This window comes from Lichtheimia ornata (genome assembly GCF_029851405.1).
Source record: "Lichtheimia ornata isolate CBS 291.66 chromosome Unknown scaffold00128, whole genome shotgun sequence".
Taxonomy (NCBI): domain Eukaryota; kingdom Fungi; phylum Mucoromycota; class Mucoromycetes; order Mucorales; family Lichtheimiaceae; genus Lichtheimia; species Lichtheimia ornata.
In genome coordinates this window covers 417-20,309 of record NW_026695447.1, presented here as the reverse complement: position 1 = coordinate 20,309, position 19,893 = coordinate 417, and the positions used below count along the sequence as shown (strand labels likewise).

At 43.6% G+C, this 19,893-nt stretch overlaps 5 protein-coding genes across 5 annotated transcripts; 3 read left to right on the top strand and 2 right to left on the bottom strand.

Moving 5' to 3' along the window:
- Positions 1-2,932: 2,932 nt before the first annotated feature.
- On the bottom strand, positions 2,933-4,720 carry O0I10_012451 (uncharacterized protein; the record flags this gene model as incomplete). The annotated part of the gene is made up of 4 exons (XM_058492353.1): positions 2,933-3,768; positions 3,832-3,912; positions 3,983-4,090; positions 4,156-4,720. The coding sequence occupies 4 exons, from the start codon at positions 4,718-4,720 to the stop codon at positions 2,933-2,935; spliced, it is 1,590 nt and encodes a 529-aa protein (XP_058336876.1).
- A 1,856-nt stretch (positions 4,721-6,576) lies between these two features.
- On the top strand, positions 6,577-7,034 carry O0I10_012450 (uncharacterized protein; the record flags this gene model as incomplete). Its single annotated transcript, XM_058492352.1, has 3 exons — positions 6,577-6,785; positions 6,854-6,880; positions 6,944-7,034. 3 exons carry the CDS (start codon positions 6,577-6,579, stop codon positions 7,032-7,034), a joined length of 327 nt encoding a protein of 108 aa, XP_058336875.1.
- Positions 7,035-10,951: 3,917 nt separating this feature from the next.
- On the top strand, positions 10,952-12,967 carry O0I10_012449 (uncharacterized protein; the record flags this gene model as incomplete). Its single annotated transcript, XM_058492351.1, has 4 exons — positions 10,952-11,068; positions 11,140-11,183; positions 11,234-11,616; positions 11,682-12,967. 4 exons carry the CDS (start codon positions 10,952-10,954, stop codon positions 12,965-12,967), a joined length of 1,830 nt encoding a protein of 609 aa, XP_058336874.1.
- Positions 12,968-13,172: 205 nt separating this feature from the next.
- Positions 13,173-15,200, bottom strand: O0I10_012448 (uncharacterized protein; the record flags this gene model as incomplete). The annotated part of the gene is made up of 2 exons (XM_058492350.1): positions 13,173-14,479; positions 14,540-15,200. 2 exons carry the CDS (start codon positions 15,198-15,200, stop codon positions 13,173-13,175), a joined length of 1,968 nt encoding a protein of 655 aa, XP_058336873.1.
- Positions 15,201-17,182: 1,982 nt separating this feature from the next.
- Positions 17,183-19,208, top strand: O0I10_012447 (uncharacterized protein; the record flags this gene model as incomplete). Its single annotated transcript, XM_058492349.1, has 2 exons — positions 17,183-17,885; positions 17,941-19,208. 2 exons carry the CDS (start codon positions 17,183-17,185, stop codon positions 19,206-19,208), a joined length of 1,971 nt encoding a protein of 656 aa, XP_058336872.1.
- Between the last annotated feature and the right edge of the window lie 685 nt (positions 19,209-19,893).

Sequence of the window (19,893 nt, the reverse complement as noted above, 5' to 3'; positions counted from 1 at the left end):
GTCTTCAAATATATATGTGGAATCTTGCAATTGCTGTGCTTAGGAAATCCAGAATCGATCGCCAGAACCGCTGTGATATGGTACAGACATTCCATGATTGCATCTATGTAATGATATGGTAAGCGTCATGGTTATAGGTGGGCTTTGGAACCATATACGTACGTTTTGAATGGTCGATCCTTGGTTGGTTTGTTCTTGACTTTGAGTGCAATGTCGACCATGTTGATTTGGTAATAAGATTTGGGTCTTCGTCATGTTGTCCGTAACCGTGCATGGACCTCCAATGATAGGAAAAGGTCCACAGACCACCAGTAATGTTTGTATTGATATGGCTTTGTGGAGAAGATCCAGACTTGAATGATGATAACAATCGTGGTTGATACTGTGAATGCTCTTGCGACGCCATATGATCCATGTGTGTATGGGTCCAAGCCTTCTTGATGACATAGAGTGTAGATGGTGACAAGAATTGATATAAAGTCGTAGCATGTGCATTGGTTCCAATTCGTCCCCCATTTTGAAAGCATAGCAACCAATAGCATGCTCTAGCCAACACGAGATGAGATGTCCTCGCCATCCGCTACCATGTATGTGCTGTGAATCGTGACCACCGCCAATAGCCACTCCTGCAAATGCCAATAGTAATCCGCCCCTCATGCCATTGAATTGGAATATCTTGATGATGCCGAATTATAATAGGAACGCCTCCTCGAAAGATCATTTTGATGCATATGCCGCCAATGCGATATCATGTGAACATAAAGAGACACCTGCAGTTGTGCCTTGGTTCCCCCATGGGCCATAAAACCATGGTGATAGTTGTGTGTTGCCAATCAATCCAAGTGATAAATGCCACCAGTGTCCAAAAGACCCTTTCGATAACCATCCTTGATGCCATAGGTATGAATCTTCGCAATTGTAGCCATAACAATGGTGACGTGATCAAAGTCAATGCCTTCCTCAATGCCATTGCGTTGCCATCCGTGTCATTCTTTGGCGGATGTAGAGTACAATAGGCCAACTCCTCATCGTGTTGCTGCTACCACCATGATGCCAATAAAACGAGAGCGTGGTGAGCTGCATCTTGATGCCATAGCCATATATCGCATCACTGAGAGGAGCACCAACTGCTGAAACACGCAGGATCGTATGCACGTGGATCAAAGATAACAGCAGCATCGCAACGAATCATCTCATCGAATAAAGAAAATGAAGCCCTTGTGCCTTGATGCCATGCCAATAAATGCCCAAATTCAGTGACACCACCAAGTGGATTGAAAAAGACCCCGCTGTGCCTTGACCAATGATGATAAATAACCCTCATAGGTAACGCCGCCAGTAGAAGGGAAAAGGTCTTGTTTCCTCTGTAGCCATGGCAATAAATGTGTCCCACCAGTAAAACGAAAAACAATTCCTTGCGTCTTGTCGCCTTGGTAATCAATGTGTTCAAATTGGTAACTACTGTATGCCAGTAGAATGAAAAGGAACTCCTTTGCTCTGTTGCCATGACAATGAATGTGTCCAAATAGGTAATAGCGCGAATAAGATGCATGCAATGCGATGTCGTTGTGTTGCAGCCATGGCGATAAATGTGTTCAACGTGACAATAGCACCGATCCAGTATTCTTGAAAAGAGACACCGTTTGCTTTGTAGCCATGATGATAGCCTCTTAATATGTCGCAATGCCAATGAAAGGAGTGAGAGAAAGCTTGAGACTTGTAACCATGGCAGCCCAGGTCTTCGGCTTGCCGATGGCACCAGTAAAAAGAAAAGAGAACCCTTGCGCCTTGTTGCCATGACAACGATGGCTCGATACGATTGCACCATCGATAAAAAGAAAAGAGAACCCCTGCTTGTGCCCAATGCTATCCACCAAATGCCCAAGATCCGGATCGGTAAAGACACCAATAAAAAGAAAAGAGAACTCCTGTCCTCCGCGACCACAGCCGCTGCTCATAACAATCGCCCCATCAGGGCCCAAGGCCTATTGTTAAGAGAGACATACATTAGTGTTTTGAAAAGACATACCCATTTGTGCTTCAATACATACCACAACGTGTGACCATAACCTGTTCACAGGGATACCCTACAGAACCAGAAACAAGGACGTGGCATGTCATCCCAGGCACATTCAACCCCATGTGGAGAGTGAAAGGAATCGACATGAGGCCTCTTTCCCTCCCACGGACCCTTCAAAGTCTTATCCTCTGCACCAAGAGCGCCGGATCCAACGACGTCCAATCTTCTCCTATCACCAGGCTATGATGCCTTGCCTACCATGTCTTGATGTTCGTTTGCAGATACCCACATCGTAGATGATTACCGCTTGTGCCTAAACATGATCATCCAACATGTAAAGGCGGTGGCACTACGCAGGGACACACCACAGTATCAATAACCATGATGGCCCCCCACAACATAAAGCAACATTAGTAAGTAAATGGATCATAAAACAATATCACTGTTTTGACTTACCCTTTCAAGACCAAATCAAGCACCTCAGTGGGTAACGTAACAAATAGACCATGAGAGGACGTAGGAATGCAAGGTCTTGTACATAGCATACTGGATCATGGATACCAATTGGACTTCTCGTTGGCTCTTACAGCACCCAAGGTAGCGTCATCGATGACCCTCCAGATCCTCCCACCGCGAGACCTACATGCCGACCCTTTCACTCAACACACATGAAGCTGAACGTACCTGAGAATCATCCACGCCTTGAATCTGGACTGCAGGGTATCCCATCCGTAACCGAAACGCCTCCCAAAAGAGAGACCCAAAGACGATCGCCCCTCTTGAAGAAGCTCTGTGGATGTAAGCCCACACCAAAACGAAGCACCACCGAAACAAACGACACCAAACCACCTTCAAATCAAGAACAATGTGAGTATTATTGAAACCCATATAATGTTAGCAGCTTACCAGCAACTAGAAAGCTTCGTATTCTTCGTAGACGTATTGGTCTTCGTCATCGTGGTCATCAAGAACATAACCATAACCATCGTCATAGTCATAGTCATATTCATCGCTATCGCCATTGTCGTAATCATGGCCATCACCATAACAATGCCCATCGTCGTGGTCATCATCATAATCATCATCATCGTCATCGCCACCATCATCGACATCGTCATCCTCGTCGTCATCCTCCTCTTCCTCCGGATCATAATCCAAGTCCTCCGTGGCTTCTGCAAGCCAAGCAGCAAATTCAGCCCATGCCTGTTGCTGCTCTTGGTGGTTTTGGTCTTGATGACCACGTGGTTGCGGACGTGGAGATGATGAGGGTGTGGTGTTGGGAGTGTTGGTGGTAGTAGTGGCATCGGTAAAAATTGGAGCAGGAGTAACGGAATTAATGGTGGCGGTGGTTGTAGTAAGAGTAACAGTAGTAGGAGTAGTAGTAATAGGGTGCGGTGTAGGTGGTTGGGTATCTTGAGGAATAATAAGGTGGGTATCGGTGGCAGGCATACAAGTGGTCATAGTGGATGTAGGAGTAGTTGTAGTGTTGATGGCGGCATTAGTGGTGATGGTGATATCAGTGGCGATGGCGGTATTAGTGATGGTAGCGGTAGTGGCAGGCATAGAGGTGGTCATAGTAGCGGAAAGAAGAGGTGTAGTGGCCGTGTCGGTATTAGTGGTGGTATTGGCGGCATTGATGACAGGTGAAAGGAGCGTAAAGTCTTCCTCCATAGGAATTGGCATAGGCGATGGTGGAGGCGATGGAGGAGGTGTTGCGGGACGTGAGGTGATGGTAGGAGTAGGCATATCTAAGTAACACGGGATTAAGTAAGCATGTCTATATATATAAGGTATTCAAAATGCACACTTACTGATGAGAACAGGATCGTCATCCTCGTGAAGGAAAGGAGGGATAGCCATATTGGCAGAAATGTTGGAAATCAGATCGTCATCTAAAAATTATCATAAAATGTTAACAAAATACATTACCATGGTACTCCAAGAGATAAAAGCTCTACTTACCGATTTCCACAGTAGCAATTGGCTCTTCATGTCGTCGGTCAGGAGGCGGTGCCATATGCACGTCCTCGTCAAACGGATCGTTGAGGCTCAAATGAGCATAGAGAAAACCTATATAAGGGTCATTATTAGAAATCTGTATGATTAAGGAAGTAAATGCATAGGTATATACTTACAAAGCTCGTCAATCGCACCCTCAAAAGCAGCAGCACCATCCACAGCAGCAGCAACAGGGTCAACGTCCTGAGCAACACCAGCCACAACACCACGAAGAGAGCCAACGTCATCCAAAGCAGAAACAACACCACCAAAGGAAGAGGCAACCACACCAGAACGAGAAGAAGAGGCAACAGCACCAGAACGAGAAGAAGAAACAGCACCAGAACGAGAAGATGAAACAACAGCACCAAGAGAAGAAGGCGAAACAACAGCACCAAGAGAAGAAGGCGAAACAACAGCACCAAGAGAAGAAGGCGAAACAACAGCACCAAGAGAAGAAGGCGAAACAATAGCACCAAGAGAAGAAGGCGAAACAACAGCACCAAGAGAAGAAGGCGAAGCAAACAACGCAAGAGAAGAAAGGCGAAACAACAGCACCAAGAGAAGAAGGCGAAACAACAGCACCAAGAGAAGAAGGCGAAACAACAGCACCAAGAGAAGAAGACGAAACAACAGCACCAAGAGAAGACGACGAAACAACAGCACCAGCAGAAGCAGCAGAAACACCAACAGCGGAAACATGGGCACCAACCTCACCCAAAACGACATCAACAGGAGCAAACTTGTCACCACCACAAGCAGAAGCAACAGGACCAGAAAAGGAATCACCATCATCAGGACCGTCAACAGCAGCAACATCGTACAAGGGAGCACCAGCAAGATCAACAACCTTCCAATAAGCTCGAGCCTCCTTCACAAACTTCGTTGCTTCTTCATTATCACGCATTGCTTGCAAAGTACGTGGATCCCAGTCAGACGAACACCACACCCAAACGTCGACAAGAGAATGCCAAAAGGCAACAAGGGGATCATTGAAGAAGACGAAAAACATGAAGAGGCAAAACAACGAGGCGAAGAGAACGGGGAAGGAAATAAGCAACTGCAATATGCAGGCAAAGAGCAGGACAAATGGGCACAGAGGGCCAGAGGCGAAAGCAGCGACAGTAGCAGAGAGCCAGAAGTAGAACATGACGCGAGTTAAAAAGTTGGGAAGAAAGTGGAAGAAATTCGTTGCGCTGGAAACGGGCAATTTATTACAAAGACGACGTCACCCCATTTCACCCCATTTGACTAATCCAATGTCATGACCCTTCTCAATTGCAGTTGGAATGGGTAAACAAGTATGTCTAAACTATCTTTATATGGTTTGCTTATCAAAGGGTATAGGTGTGGTGGTATTGTTAGGTGCAGTTGTATTATAGCCATACCGCAGCAATTGTCTTGTCTCCCCCCTCAACTTCCACCCCTTGCTAATAATGATAATAAACGGTACATATATGAAAGCGTTATGCATGGTGGTGTTGTTTATTGTACGTGTGTGTGATGGGCAGCAACTAATTTACTTGCGTGGATGTTTGGGTGTGTACTCGTCTTCTTGCTGCTTCTTGCCCATTCAGGCCCAACAACGCCGCGATCGTGGTTCGACATGGAAGCCCTCATTAGCAAGCGATGTGTGCGAAAAGGTGTGTATGAAGGTGAGTAGTGTTGTAGTAGAGTGTAAAAGTCAACTTGCCTTTCTTCGTTGTGCATACCGATCTCCTTGTCTTTTATAGCTTGCTTGGTCCAGCAATGGCGACAATGGCAACCTTTGGGAGGAATGGGGAAAGAGATTCGGTTCAACGGTGGCAACGTATAGTATGTTGATGGGGCAAGCAAGACCACTTGAAAGTATGCAGCAAAGGGATACGTTTTTCACTCTATTTCGGCGAGCTTCTTACAATGAACATTAGGAACCTTGAGCAAGCGACCTGATCATGTGATACTGCAGCAAGATGATATCATAAAACGACATGGCAACTTCTAGAGATGGTATGTGTAAAGCGTAACGATATCCAAAGGATGGGAATGGATCATTGAAGGATAATGAATGGATTGAAATAGGACCGCCTTCAACCAACATGATGGATTTATTACACTTGGTCTTTTGGATGGATGGAATGGCATCAAGAATTGCATGCAAGTTGTAAGGATACAACCCACAATGGTGATGGGTTTGATTTTGCTCAAAGGTGCCACAAGGCAATGAAGCACGCCATTGCATTCATTGTATTATTCGACCATGGAAATACACGACTTGGTTGTATGCATTGTTTATGGTACGTATTCACTTCCAGTTATCATTGTTTCCCAAAATACTAATGGAGGTCTTATGGTAGCGTACATTGGTGACATTCGTGGTAATATATATGAGCAGTATTTTGGCATATCATGGCAAGTTACGCGTCTACCAAGATGTCCTGGGACCATGGGCAACAAGTCAACAAGCTCCCTTTATGGCACATAATGCCTGCATTGCACACATTTCGATGGCTGGTGGCTATTCCTAACTCGCTACGCTCACTGCGTGTCGAATTTCATCAATCAGCATTTCCCAAACAATGGTTACCATCATGCGTATCTTGATTATCGTATCATGGGCAGCACCTGATTTTCGCCACTGGTACCTGTCGCCTCACCTGTACTTCTTATCCAAATTGCACGCTTGGAGATTGCGCATCCAACGCAAAAGAGATATCACCGAGTCTTGTGGTTCCCTTCATGCTGCTAATAATCTGGTGTTTAACGTGCTCACTGTGCCTAGCGAAAGGTAAGCAACACGCCAAATGGGTATAAATGTGCTGCCAAGTAAACAAGGCATCTTACAAACTTCCGTAGATCCATACGTGGTTATTGGAGGCATTGGTATGTGGAATGATATGATGGGGCAATGCGTGGTAAGCTACAAGGATTGTTTGTTGGTATCAGGCAGCTGACCATCTTGGATCTTATTCATCAGGTTATCCTTAAAACAAACACACAATTTCTCGTCCTGGATATGGCTGATTCACAATCCTAACACAGAGGATGATGGCGTGCACCACAACACCTTTTCGCTCAAGCAAGACTTTGGTGACATCTAATCTCAAGATGTTTTCCGCTTGCTGTTTCTATTAAATGTCATGTCGGCCTACGATGGTGTATGCAGACCAGGATTCAAGTAACATATGTGATGGTCCCGATGGATAATGAGGTAAGTTTAGGTATTGGTGAGCATTTGTGGTATGCGTGTTCAATAATGGCAGGATAGGCAGGATTGTACTTACCAACATTGAAACTAGGCACGTGGGATGCAAGCAAAATGGAGATGGTAAGATCTCCTGGTGTTGCTATACTGGCGAACGATGCCCACTGCCATTTGGTAGTTGTAGTAGGCTAGCGGATGGATCAAATAAACTTTACATGAACCAAATTCAGAAGGAGATGGAGTATTTCATGATGCGCATGTATACATTATCAGCTGCCTGTTTTGACATTATGTATCATAAAGGATCAACGAATCCTTATTTACTTCTTATCAAGGGACATTGACAGATTGAACAACCATGATATACATAATTATCTATCAGTACGTCTTGTACCATAGTAGCAGGCTACTCGGACCACGAAGCGAATGCCCGGTCGAGTACATAGGCCATAAGATCTTGACGCTCATCCAGCAAACAACTAGGCAAAACATGACATTCTTATTACGCCCCGGCATTTGCGAGATCCCATCTAGATCTTGGTCACCTTGAATTTCGTTTCGATGTCGTTCACCTTGAATCTCTTCGCGTTGTCATTCTCGCCATGACATCCAACATCTTTCTTTTAATGAGATCTCGTATCGCAAGAACATGTTTCGCTAGATTGTATGCCAACCCCTGAACATGCTCATGAATTTTATCCAAAGGGCTACCAACTATACCATTATAAGATTCGAAATACAAGCGTCTGGATGTGTGGACGGTGCAATCGATAGGTAGCTCGAATGCCAACCTTGAGATTGTAAACCCCAGCATAAAAATTTTACAATGCATGCTTTCAACAATACTGAGCGCCTCTCTTATACAATTCAAACCCCGATACCCGTTATCAACATTTGAACCACACGGGCCTTCATGGTTTCCTTACACAGCAGGAATAAAAGAATAAAACTACTATAAACCTCATTTTCGCATAACCTTAGCCCTAGCCCTAACCGGCAATCACCTATGAACCACGACCTCTTGAAACTTTTTGGCTGGCATGGACAAATGCAAAAATTGCTATTGACGAGTTCGAGCTTGATACTTTCACACAAGGTACTTTCGACCATGCTGAGCATGCTGGTTCCAAAAAGAGCTCATGTAGCATTGTGAGATTTTGAGTTACAGGAGCATGTATGTTTTGCTATTATAAACGGGGGTCTTTTTCGATTGTGACTCATATGCACATTTATAGTGAGATAGGTGCGAAAGGCGATGTTTGTATACGAAAGCGAAGAAAAAAGGATTCAAACAGCAACGGATCATATGGGTACACTGTATCACGGTGATTCATGGATTGGACGCTATCAGCCAATTCCACCCAAATTAAGCCCGTTGTGTATTTGCCAACGTGTGGTGAATGCGGCTGCTCCAAGGTTCCGTTTGATGGTTTAATTACATTGATCCGAGCCGATTTGGATGAGCTACGCTTAAACCAGGTTTTGTCTAGTGGATACACCCGTATACGGTGCATGTTGGATCCGATGTACCCGTTACGTTGCCGTAATTTCCTCAAATCGGCTCGGATCAAAGCACTTGAATATAGGAAATGAATCTTTGGAGCATGCGCATTTTTCATATGTTGTCAGATCCACAATGGGCTGGATTGGATCTAATTGGCTAATAGCTTGCAATGTATGCATGACCGAGAGAGAGCGTATACATATGGTCCATTGCTCTTTCAATGCTGTTTTCTTTGCTTTCTTACCCAAACACGGCCTCGTGCAGTGTCGTGTATATGGATCGGTTAAGGTACACATCATGTATTCATTATCATCATCTTTATCATTGTATATACAAAAGACAAGCACATAAGCATACAAGAGATGATACACAAGCGTGGATCATCATATACAACTCAGCCCGTTACTCATTTACGATATAGCTTGTTATTGGTAGAAAAGCTTTACTCTTTAGCATCCGCCTAGTTATAGTACTCAGAGGTAGATCGATAGAAAGACGTCTCTTTTCCCAGACACACATTTTCAGAGTAAACAGCAATCTCACAGACTTTGTTTGTTATTCGTTTTTTATCATCTACACACACACACATACACATACATCTCATGCAGCTATTGCACTATAAGTGGTTATATGAGTTACAGTTGAAAAAGAGGACTTTATCATATAGCATCATGTTTACAGCATAAAGACAGCCATCCATAACCTGAAACCTCTCAATGAAGCATGGGCTCTTTTTGCAACCATCGTGCTCAGCCCAGCTCAAGCAACCTTGTGTGCCAGTTTCAGGATCGAACTCGTCAATCTCAAATTTGGCCATGTCACCGCCAAAATGAAAATAGGTCGACGTCTTGAAACTTTTTGGTTGGCATGGACAAATGCAAAAATTGCTATTGACGAGTTCGATCCTGAAACTTTCACACAAGGTACTTTCGACCATGCTGAGTATGCTGGTTCCAAAAAGAGGCCATGCTTCATTGAAAGGTTTTGAGTTACAGATGCATGTATGTTTTGCTATTACAAAGGTGGGCCTTTTTACATTGTGACTCATATGTACATTTATAGTGAGATAGGTGCTAAAGGCGATGTTTGTATACGAAAGCGAAGAAAGAAGGATTGAAAAAGCAATATGCGCTATCGATGATGATGATGATGATGATGATGATGATGATGATGATGATGATGATGATGATGATGATGGATGTTGTCACCTTGCATGGACCCTGAATGATGCATGGACAAATTGTAACGCTAAGAATCATTCTTGGAGAATGCACTCGAGCAATTGATCAACTCATGACCGATTCCAACAAGCATTCCATCACCTTCTTTTTACGATCACGTAAATAGACATGCCCACAAATACAGATATGAAGATGAATGATGTCGCCATCAATTTATTCACACACGTCTCTTTTTTCCATCATAACACGTTTTGATTGCTGGCACGTTGAAGGTCTTGGTCAGTACCAGCACGATCTTATTTTGTGATCGATCCATACACCTACGGTTGTGATGATGATTCTTAGCTTCATTGTGATCTCACTTTAACTGTCACTGTTGTCATTGTGATACTCGCCTCTTTTATTGAGCAAGGATTCTACCATAAATCACATACTACTACTTCTTATCATACAACCACATCATGGGTGCACATGTAAAGTTGGATTCCGGTAAAGTATCTCATCCATGCACAGCCCCTTTTTGTGTAACCAAGTGAGCCATGCTCTTGTGATTTGGGCTTGTTCTACAACAATCGTCGGACTTTGCTATTTGCACCATGTCAATGCACCATGTCAACTTCAGCACCCGACGTACGTAGACCATGGCACCGTAATCGATCCGATCATCCTCGCTGCTTACCGAACACGCATACAAATATTAAAAGTAGGTTGACAACATCATGGTAAGGCACCTTTTTAATAACGGGGATGTGCATTAGGCGTACAAGTAATTGATTTTCTTGATAGATTTCTTATCACCTGCCCTAATGGCCGATGTATGATGCATAGACAACATTGCACTAGGATCCTCAGACTTAATCCTGGTATATGCGCCCCATCACTTTATCAGCTCACATGCGTCAATTTATCAATCCATCATCCCCAACAGACAAAAAATACCCACGCCAACAATGCACAATAAAAGGATGATGTTGTCGCCGCCCATCCTACTCCCACACGCCTCTTTCCTCTCTCCTCCTTCTTCTTTGATTGCTTACAAGGCCAAATTTCCAAGATTTTGTACGATGCCCATTCCTCGCAAGCTTTGTGAACAAGCGCTGATCTTTGTGGTCATTCATAGTGCTTTACTTTTATCCTATTCTCATTGCCGTTGTATTGCGATATTGTATTCTTGTAACGAGGTAAATCCTGATCATGTTGTTTGAAGAGTCACTACTCACACACGCTACCTTGTTACTTTCGATTGATATAGCTATCTCCCATGATGCATGTTTTGGTTACGGTGCCATGGTCTACGTACGTCGGGTGCTGAAGTTGACATGGTGCATTTGACATGGTGCAAATAGCAAAGTCCCAATCGTCTTGTTTTCGCTCACAAGCTTACGCTCCTCCATCTACCGAATGACAATTCAACAACAACGCCATCTCGTCGACGTGTTACCGTTTGAGGTGCTCTCCAATATCTTTGCTCTGCTGTCTCGAATTCAAGTTCATGAATGCATGCTCGTTTGCAGACAATGGCACACTTCAGTTCCGGAATTGGCCTGCCATTGTTTTCGTCATCTGAGACTGGATGGAAGGAAGGACTATCAAGGCTATGTCGGTTTACTACCTCGAGTGTGTAACTATGCCAACGTGGTCACCCTGCATGATTACGGGATGGTCGATTTGAATGCTTCAAAGGTTGGGGACCTCCTTATTCATCATTGCCCGAATTTGGAGATATTAGGCAAGTAGGTCAATGGATGGGTTCATGACAAGGGTGCTGTTTTACTTATGGTGTATGCTATACAGAGATCGAGGATAGTCATATTCATGAGCACTTGGGCCCGTTTCTGGAAAAGCTGCCATCGATTCGACATTTGAAAATCATTCGTCCCGCCAGCATCCCATCGCCATTGCATGAGATCATCCACAGCATTGCGTCCTATTGTCCACAGCTGGTATCATTAAGCGCTACACGTGCAAAACCTTCTGTTGTCAATGGAATCCATCCTCCTGTAAAGGAATCCACTCTTATTGGCTTACGACATTTGGATCTACAACGTTCAGGATTAAGCGTCCTACAACTGGAGACAGTGTTGAAGAGGTGTCCCAACCTAAGGACTTTGATTGTGGATTCACAAGATGACATGGGAAAAGGAAAAGAGACCTTGGCACGGCATTGTCCAAAGATACAACATTTCAGCTTATGTTATCAGCCACCCCATACACTTTACCTGCCAATACCATTACCATCGGATGATGATGATATCGCAGAGGACGAAGGAAATTACCAAGGAGATTGTATTGCATTGAAAGGGTTATGGATCCATGGTTTCCATGCTCGTTTCTTTCTTGATCAAACCCACCTTCACTATTTGCGCTTGGAGCAGTACAGAAAATGGGGTACGCTTGATGTCACCACATGTACGACCATTACACAACTTGTACAACAAAACGTCAACACATTGGAGCATATCGACCTGGGAAGCGATGTGGACATGTTACACACCTTATGCGAATCACTCCCATCTATGAGCAATTTGAAGTCGTTCCGCTTTTCGTTCGATGGCAGAACACGTGCATTTGTGGATAACTCAAGTCCTGTTGACTTATTGGAAAAAATCGGCAAGGTCGCTTCATCTCATCCCACGCTCACATCTATTCATATCACAGTCATTGCTATTGGATTGAAGTCATCGGTGCTCTCGGCAATGTCACGTATTCCTCTTCTCAAACAACTGCACATGTGTTATCGCGTTATTGCGCCTGCTGATTTGGAAGCCCTTTTCCATAATGCATCCTCTTTGGAACATGTAACGTTGACAGCCAGGCACCTTGAGATCACCAACAAGATGTTTGTTGAATTAGCAAAGCTAAACTTGGATCATGCGTCATTCTTCTCGGACCGTACAACCACTATGAGTGCTTTGGGATTACGCCATTTCGTTGATCAGCATGCTGGTGCTCTGTATAGGATGTCTATTATGGGGAACATACAACCGGATGATGATGGAAAGTGTCTTGATTATGCAAGGGAGAAGTTAGGAGAGCGGTTTAATTATGGGAATCCTTGTCCATTTTTTGAATATACATAAAACAATACATTCTTTTCGAAGATGATTCTCTCGGCGTTTATGTCATGATGTTAATATGGAGCTTTTGAGGCTACAAGGCTTGCACATATTGGTAAAGTGGAAGATAGCAGGATTTTGTGAGCCTGGATTATTGTCATCACAAGCATGAACCAACAACGATGCAGGATGCAGGGGTATTTATTGGACACAAAAGAGAATTTACACATCATTCATTCCTCAGCCTGGGGAATTTGTGTCGTAAAATGGTGATAACATAGCTATCAAGTCTATACGAAGGAAAACGGATATCCACGAGCTGGTCGCATACAAGCAAGGAAAGAGCTGTTAATGTCGACATTCGAATCACCTTGATTTCCAAGTATCTTAGAGAACGAACATCTTTCAATCCAATAAAGTGAGGTTCACTCAAGCTCTCAGCGCCTGAAAATGTGATGAGAAGCCGCTGTAGACGCGTACGATTTGATGATGCCCGGAACTTGATGTTCTTCACCATCCTTGTTAATGTAGCCTCTGGTAAATCCAACAAGATATCCAATTCTTTAAGCATTTGCAACGATGTGACTAACGGGAGGAGGTGTTGTTCACAATCCGGTGTCCATAAGGCGATGGCGAGTGATCGTAGGGGTGAACGTGTACCAAGCCGAAGATGATGTCTAAGGAATTGCTTCAGGGTAGCTGTATCTTGCATGTGATCAGCCATCTTTATATCGGCCGCCACCAAATGTTCGCAACGTAACATGGCATCAATCACATCCGATGAGTCCCAGAATATGTACGGTTCAAGCATTGTGATTCGTTCAAGGCATGGGGATCGGGAAATCAAGGTTCGAAACAGCATTTGAGATGAATCCTCTCCTAGTACACCCGATAAATCAACCAAATGGGGAAATGTCGCTTCTGGTGGAACATGAACGGGTTGATCACTATCATAGTCAGGCGTGTGTGCATGGTGGTAATAAAGGCGTTTCAATGTGCTTGATGTCTGCAAGAGATAATTCATCACATCTTGAATACGGCCTTGATGAATCCCTTCACCAATCCAAAGATCTTGTATTCCTGGTCGATTCAAATCATCATCATCATTCCCAATGGATGGCCACCCTCGAACAAAGTCACTGGTATATTGACAGTATTTCATGCACTTTAGAGAAGGACAATACTGGTCGATGATCCGTAAATGCTCCAACTCTGGTATGGCGTTGATAGAAAGTGCGACCAATGATGGTAGTTGCGGAAGCAGGTTTTCAAGCTCTCTTGAATAATCACTCGGCTCTGCATAATCATACTTAATATCCAATGCTTTCAATTGTGGATAAACCCGGTTCGTTTGGCTACTCTTCTTCAATGCACGTCCTCCCCATTTCAGACTGATAAGGCGGGGACATAGCTCCATAACATCATCAAGCGTGTAGCGACAACCGTATTCCTCCTGCTCTTGCAATTCCACAAACGAGAGTTGTGTATAAGGACAAGGATAAAGCAGCTGATCATGTCCAGGGAAGGCTTGTCTTTCTAGATACACCATTTGTTGTTAATTAAGATGAAAAAAGAAAACACTTCAATCAGTCTTACCAAAATGAAGAAACGCCACGTTGACCAATTCATCCTTTCCCAAGAGTTCATCCGATGCTAGTTCCCATCGTGTCACAACCTTTCTGGTATGGGATGCGAAATCTGTCACCTCGTTATGTGCATATCCATATGAATCGGATGTTGTCACGCGGTGTACAAGAAAAGATGTCGATTGAAGGATAGCTCTTCTCCAAAGCTTTGAAACATGTAAAAAGGCCGGTGTCACCCTGATGTTGGTATGATTCCAGAGATACGAAACGACCTTCACAACAATATCACATGGTAATCGTGCAATAAAGTCGACTTTGTTTTCATTGTGTTGCTGTGGTAGTGCAGTGGATGATGTTGCAATCTCAAGCGCTTGCAAATAGATTTGGACTGTATCTTCGGATCCCTCAATATAGCCATCAATCAGACCTTCGCGAAGGGGACCTATAGGTGACGCAGGATCCAAGAGAGCCATCATCTTCGCTTCTTCAAGGGCTGTGTCCAGTTGGTTGAGTGCAATAAGCGAGTCTGAGCGTGCGTACAAAAGTTGTACAAGCTGGTGCTTGAGATCGTCAACAGCGAGTTGCGATGTGTCAATAACTTGATCGTGTCTCTGAAGATGCATGGCTGCCGTCAATGTCGAAAGTAGATTGTCGCATTCGAGTTGTTGCATGTTGTCTACGATCGTACAAAGAAAGAAGGAGTGCGGGGTCTCTGTGTGCCTTACGCAATCAACCCATTTATTTATCCACTCCCGCTTGTATGATTGACCCCCTATTACCGCGTCAATAATAAATGATGGCTATAAGCTTTCTATTATGGAGGCTTCCAATTTTAATGAAAGATGGTATACCTTGTGCTCATAATTGCTTATCCTGAAGTGGGGTAACAATGATATCATATGAGGATTGTGCTACGTTGAATGCTGTTTGTGCGCCATGCACATCTTTAAACTACATTCAACATTGGGCTGACTGGATAAACGATCCTTGCTTTTGCAGACATTTGCTACAAATACAACCATTTTTCATCCATGCTTGCTTTGTATCTCCATGATTTCCAAGTAGGCTACTCTCTATGTGTGTGGATGACGAATGGATGATAGATCAGGCGTGCATGCTTGTGTAACAGCAAAATTCTCCTGTTTATCCGATCCATTCATGCGGGGTCCACTCGATACGTCTCTCTGGTTACTCTCGTTTCCTTGACGACACCCGTAAACACCACCCTGCACCCCATTTACAGCCAAACGCTTATGATGGATACACAACAACAGCAATACAACAACCGATTTGATTCATTGAATTACCAACCTCCATTGTCTTCTTGTCGCTTGCACTCATCGGCAGCTTACTGTTACTGGCTCTTGTTCTTCCGCTGACACAAAGACTTTAACGCTTGGTTCAACGCACTATACCCTATTGAGCCATGCAAGAAACCATAGCAACCAATATCGGCAACGGATCCGGTTACCTTTTGTTGGAACAAACGCTCAAGCCCTTTATTGCTTATCGTTTCGTGTGGTGTTCATTATGGACCTTTTTACATCATTGGACATGCGTGTATGATTGATTCATGGCTGGCTGGCTACATTTTAGGGATTGATCTACCACAAAAAGGATGACTTGTACAGCTGGTGATGATGATGGCAATATCCTATCATGAAGAGAATACCTATCAACGCTATACGGACCCTGGCAAACATGAAGATGGATATGGTAAAGCATTATTGTGGATCGAAGGTAAGGATGGATGAACGCAAAGAGGCTAACGAACAAGGTAAGTGATGATGACGATGATGATGGCAGCTTCCCATGATGAAGAGCATCTACCCATAATACTATGAGGAGTCTGGCAAACACGAAGATGGATACGCTGAAATTGTTAATGTGGATCGAAGGTAAGAATGGATGAATGAAAAGAGGCTAACGAACTAGGTAAGTGATGATGATGGTGATGATAGCAGCGTCCTATGATGAAAACAGCATCTACCCATGCTATGAGCGAATGAGGAGTCTGGCAAATGTGAAGATCGATATGGTAAAGCATTATCGTGCATGGAAGGTAAGAGTGGATGAAGGCGAAGAGGATAACCAACAAGGTAAGTGATGATGATGGCTATATAGGATCAATTATGGATGACCTGGATCAAGATGTTCATACTGTGCGACTTTTGTGAAGGATATTCATGGCACATTTCCCATCGATATTGCATACACAATTCGAGGGACCGCATATCGTTGTACTTTACAATAAAAATACGGAGATGCTTATGATTGGATGGTATGAAATGCAAAAGGACAATAATACATGATCTATGGATGGGTTGTAATATAGAGTACCAGGCATAGTTGTCAATTTGTCATACAATACTTACGAGATTCAACAACGTTGTAAAGTTCGTGATGGAGGTAATACCTATAGACGCATTTGATCTGTGGTCTTCTTTTACTCCATGTGGGATGTCCATGTCGATTAGATGCTGTGATGATTATCAGTGGCATTTATCACAGCAACATGTTGGATAATAGGAATGATGATAGGGGATCAATGCAACCTGGCCATAAAGGGTACACATGTGCAACGTGCAGTGTTTAAAAATTCAGTGGCGTAAACATCACCTTTTACTTTGTCTCTTTCTTTCTATTTTACACCATGGTGTACGTCGACTGGAAGAAAATACTACACGGCATGCCTGCAACATCGAGCAACTACAGCAATGATGATGATGACATTATGAGGACAACATTTGAGATTCAGGATTTGTTGCATCGCATCATCTCAAAGCTTTCGCACCGTATGCATGGTTTGATATCGATTGGCAACTTTGAATGGGCTTTGAACGATGCTGCAGCCATACGAACGCTTGATCCTTCGTTCTCCGATGGATATCTATGTGCAGCAGAAGTTTATCATCAGCAAGGCGATAACCAAGCAGCCATTGAAATATGCAATGAAGGCTTAAAAATGATTCATCCATCCGATCCTGTATATGCTACTCTGTGCTCAATGGTTACCAAATTGCCAACGGAAACGCGAGTCGACTTTATATCTTCATTACCCCTGGACATCACAAGTCGTATTGCATGGATGATATTCACAAAGGGACACCCTACCAAAAATCGAAAGCAATATCCATGCCTGCAGGTGTCAAAAGTTTGGAACAAACGATTACTGGAAGCGTATAACGCACTTGAATTGCATGTTGTCAATAGCAACGGTTTTGACAAATGGGAGCCGCACATAGTACGTTACGGGCATCACATGACATCTTTGACCATTGATCGGTGTACGTCGCCATCATACAAGTTGCTTGAGAAAACAAAGTTTGGTTCATTGACAACGTTGTCAATAAAAGGTGAGTGTTGTCAACAATAAATGTGGTCATGGCAACTCATTTTGCTCTGCATTAGATACACCTCAGGATAAAGACACCTATATGATGGCAAGGTTACTACGCTCCTTGCAACAAATGCCAACAACATTGACAACACTCACGATCATTGCTCCGACAATGTTACCTATCGCTTCAATACTCAATTCATTGCCCCATTTGTCGTCATTGGAATGCTCTTCAATTGCAGTAGACCCAATCATGTTGCATTCGGCTTATCTAAAGATGGAAACTTTCAAGTTACGCTGCACAATGTATGCCGATTATGAGACCGCATCATGTATCCTGCCTCGATTTCCATTCCTCCGTACTCTTTTATTTGACGCAATCACCGACCGATTTCCAAAGATCTTGGCACAGCTACCCAATTGGTGTCGTAGGCTACAGCACATTAATTTGGGTGTTGAGCATAGTGCCAAGCATCACATGACACCTGGAGGTGTGACAATTATCCTAGCAATGAAGGATGCATCATGCAGCAGCAGGGACATCATCGCGCTCTTAAAACATTATGCAGCTGATCTCGAAAACGTGGCGTTTCAAATATCCCTCGATGACTTTCCAAAGCATTTTATCATGCCTGTTCAATTCAAACGACTAAAGTGTATGCAAATAGCGTATGGTGATACACCTATTACCAATGAACGCTTGTGTGAGTGGTTGTTACGGCATGCTCCTTTTCTGAAAGCAATCCATGTCCACAGTGCTAGATCAGCAGGCATATCCGTATTCAATGCAATGATAGGACTGGCTCGGTTAAGAGTTGTGGAAATTCCATTCTCGTCGGATACTATCAAAGGTCAAGCTTGGTTCTTGAAGCACCATCATACATTGGGTACCAAATCAAGTCTACGAAACCTCATCATCCGATTTGTTGGTGGCACTTTTATCACAGGACATACACTGCAGCGTGTGGCTGGATTAAAACATTTGGAACATTTGTCCATTGTGGAAGAGAATGATTATGGCGGTGTATTTCATCAAACACCAAGGCTCATGTTTGAGAGTCTCATTCGTGGATGCACGTCATTGACACACCTAACCTTGGATGCTTTTACGTGGATTGATCAAGCAGTCATTGACGCAGTGGCAAAATCAAAAAGCCTCAAGCACCTGACGCTCATGGTGGACGACGTTTCTCAGACAACAATATGCCCTTTAATTTCATGTCCTCAGCTCAAGACGATTCATTTATCAACTAACAAGTCAATGGTACCAGCATCTGATCCAGCTACTCAAAGAGAAAAGACGCTACGGCTGGTTTTCTCCAAAAGGGCACCAAGATGATCTACTCCACTTTTCCCACAGCCATCATGATGATAAATGTTAGCTAAGATGAACAAAGATGAATCACAAAATAAAAACAAACGAACGCATAGTAAAATTTGAGATTGACTATCTCGAGCTTGATACTTTCACACAACATACTTTTGACCATGCTGAGCAACATCGGCCTAGTAAAGATCCCCATGCTACATTGTGATATTTTAAGTTATGGCCGTCTTTATGTTGTAAACATGGTGCCATATGAATAGTGGTGTTTGTTCATCCGAAATCGTGTCATTTATAGCAGAGAGAGAAAAAGTTGTAGGTGGATGTGTTTGTATTTCAAAGACAAGAGGATGGGATGGTTATACAACTCGCAACGAAAACACCATCATCAACATACACACCTTGACGCAAGAATTGAACACACACACAACACAAGTACTCCAACAGTTGCGTTATCGATCATATGCATATAAATAAGCCTTTTACTGGATACAGACACACCAAGTGGAAGGGTTGCTGGTTGCCATGGAGAGATTGGTCGTATAGGCTGTGATAGCGGTGTTGGTATCACATGCATGCATGAGGGGCATTGTCTAATTTGGATGTGTTTGTGTCAAAAGGGCGCTTTGCCTACTCAGCTTCTCCTTCCTCCTTCTTGCCGAGACCCAACAACAACACAATCGTGGTTCGACATGGAGCC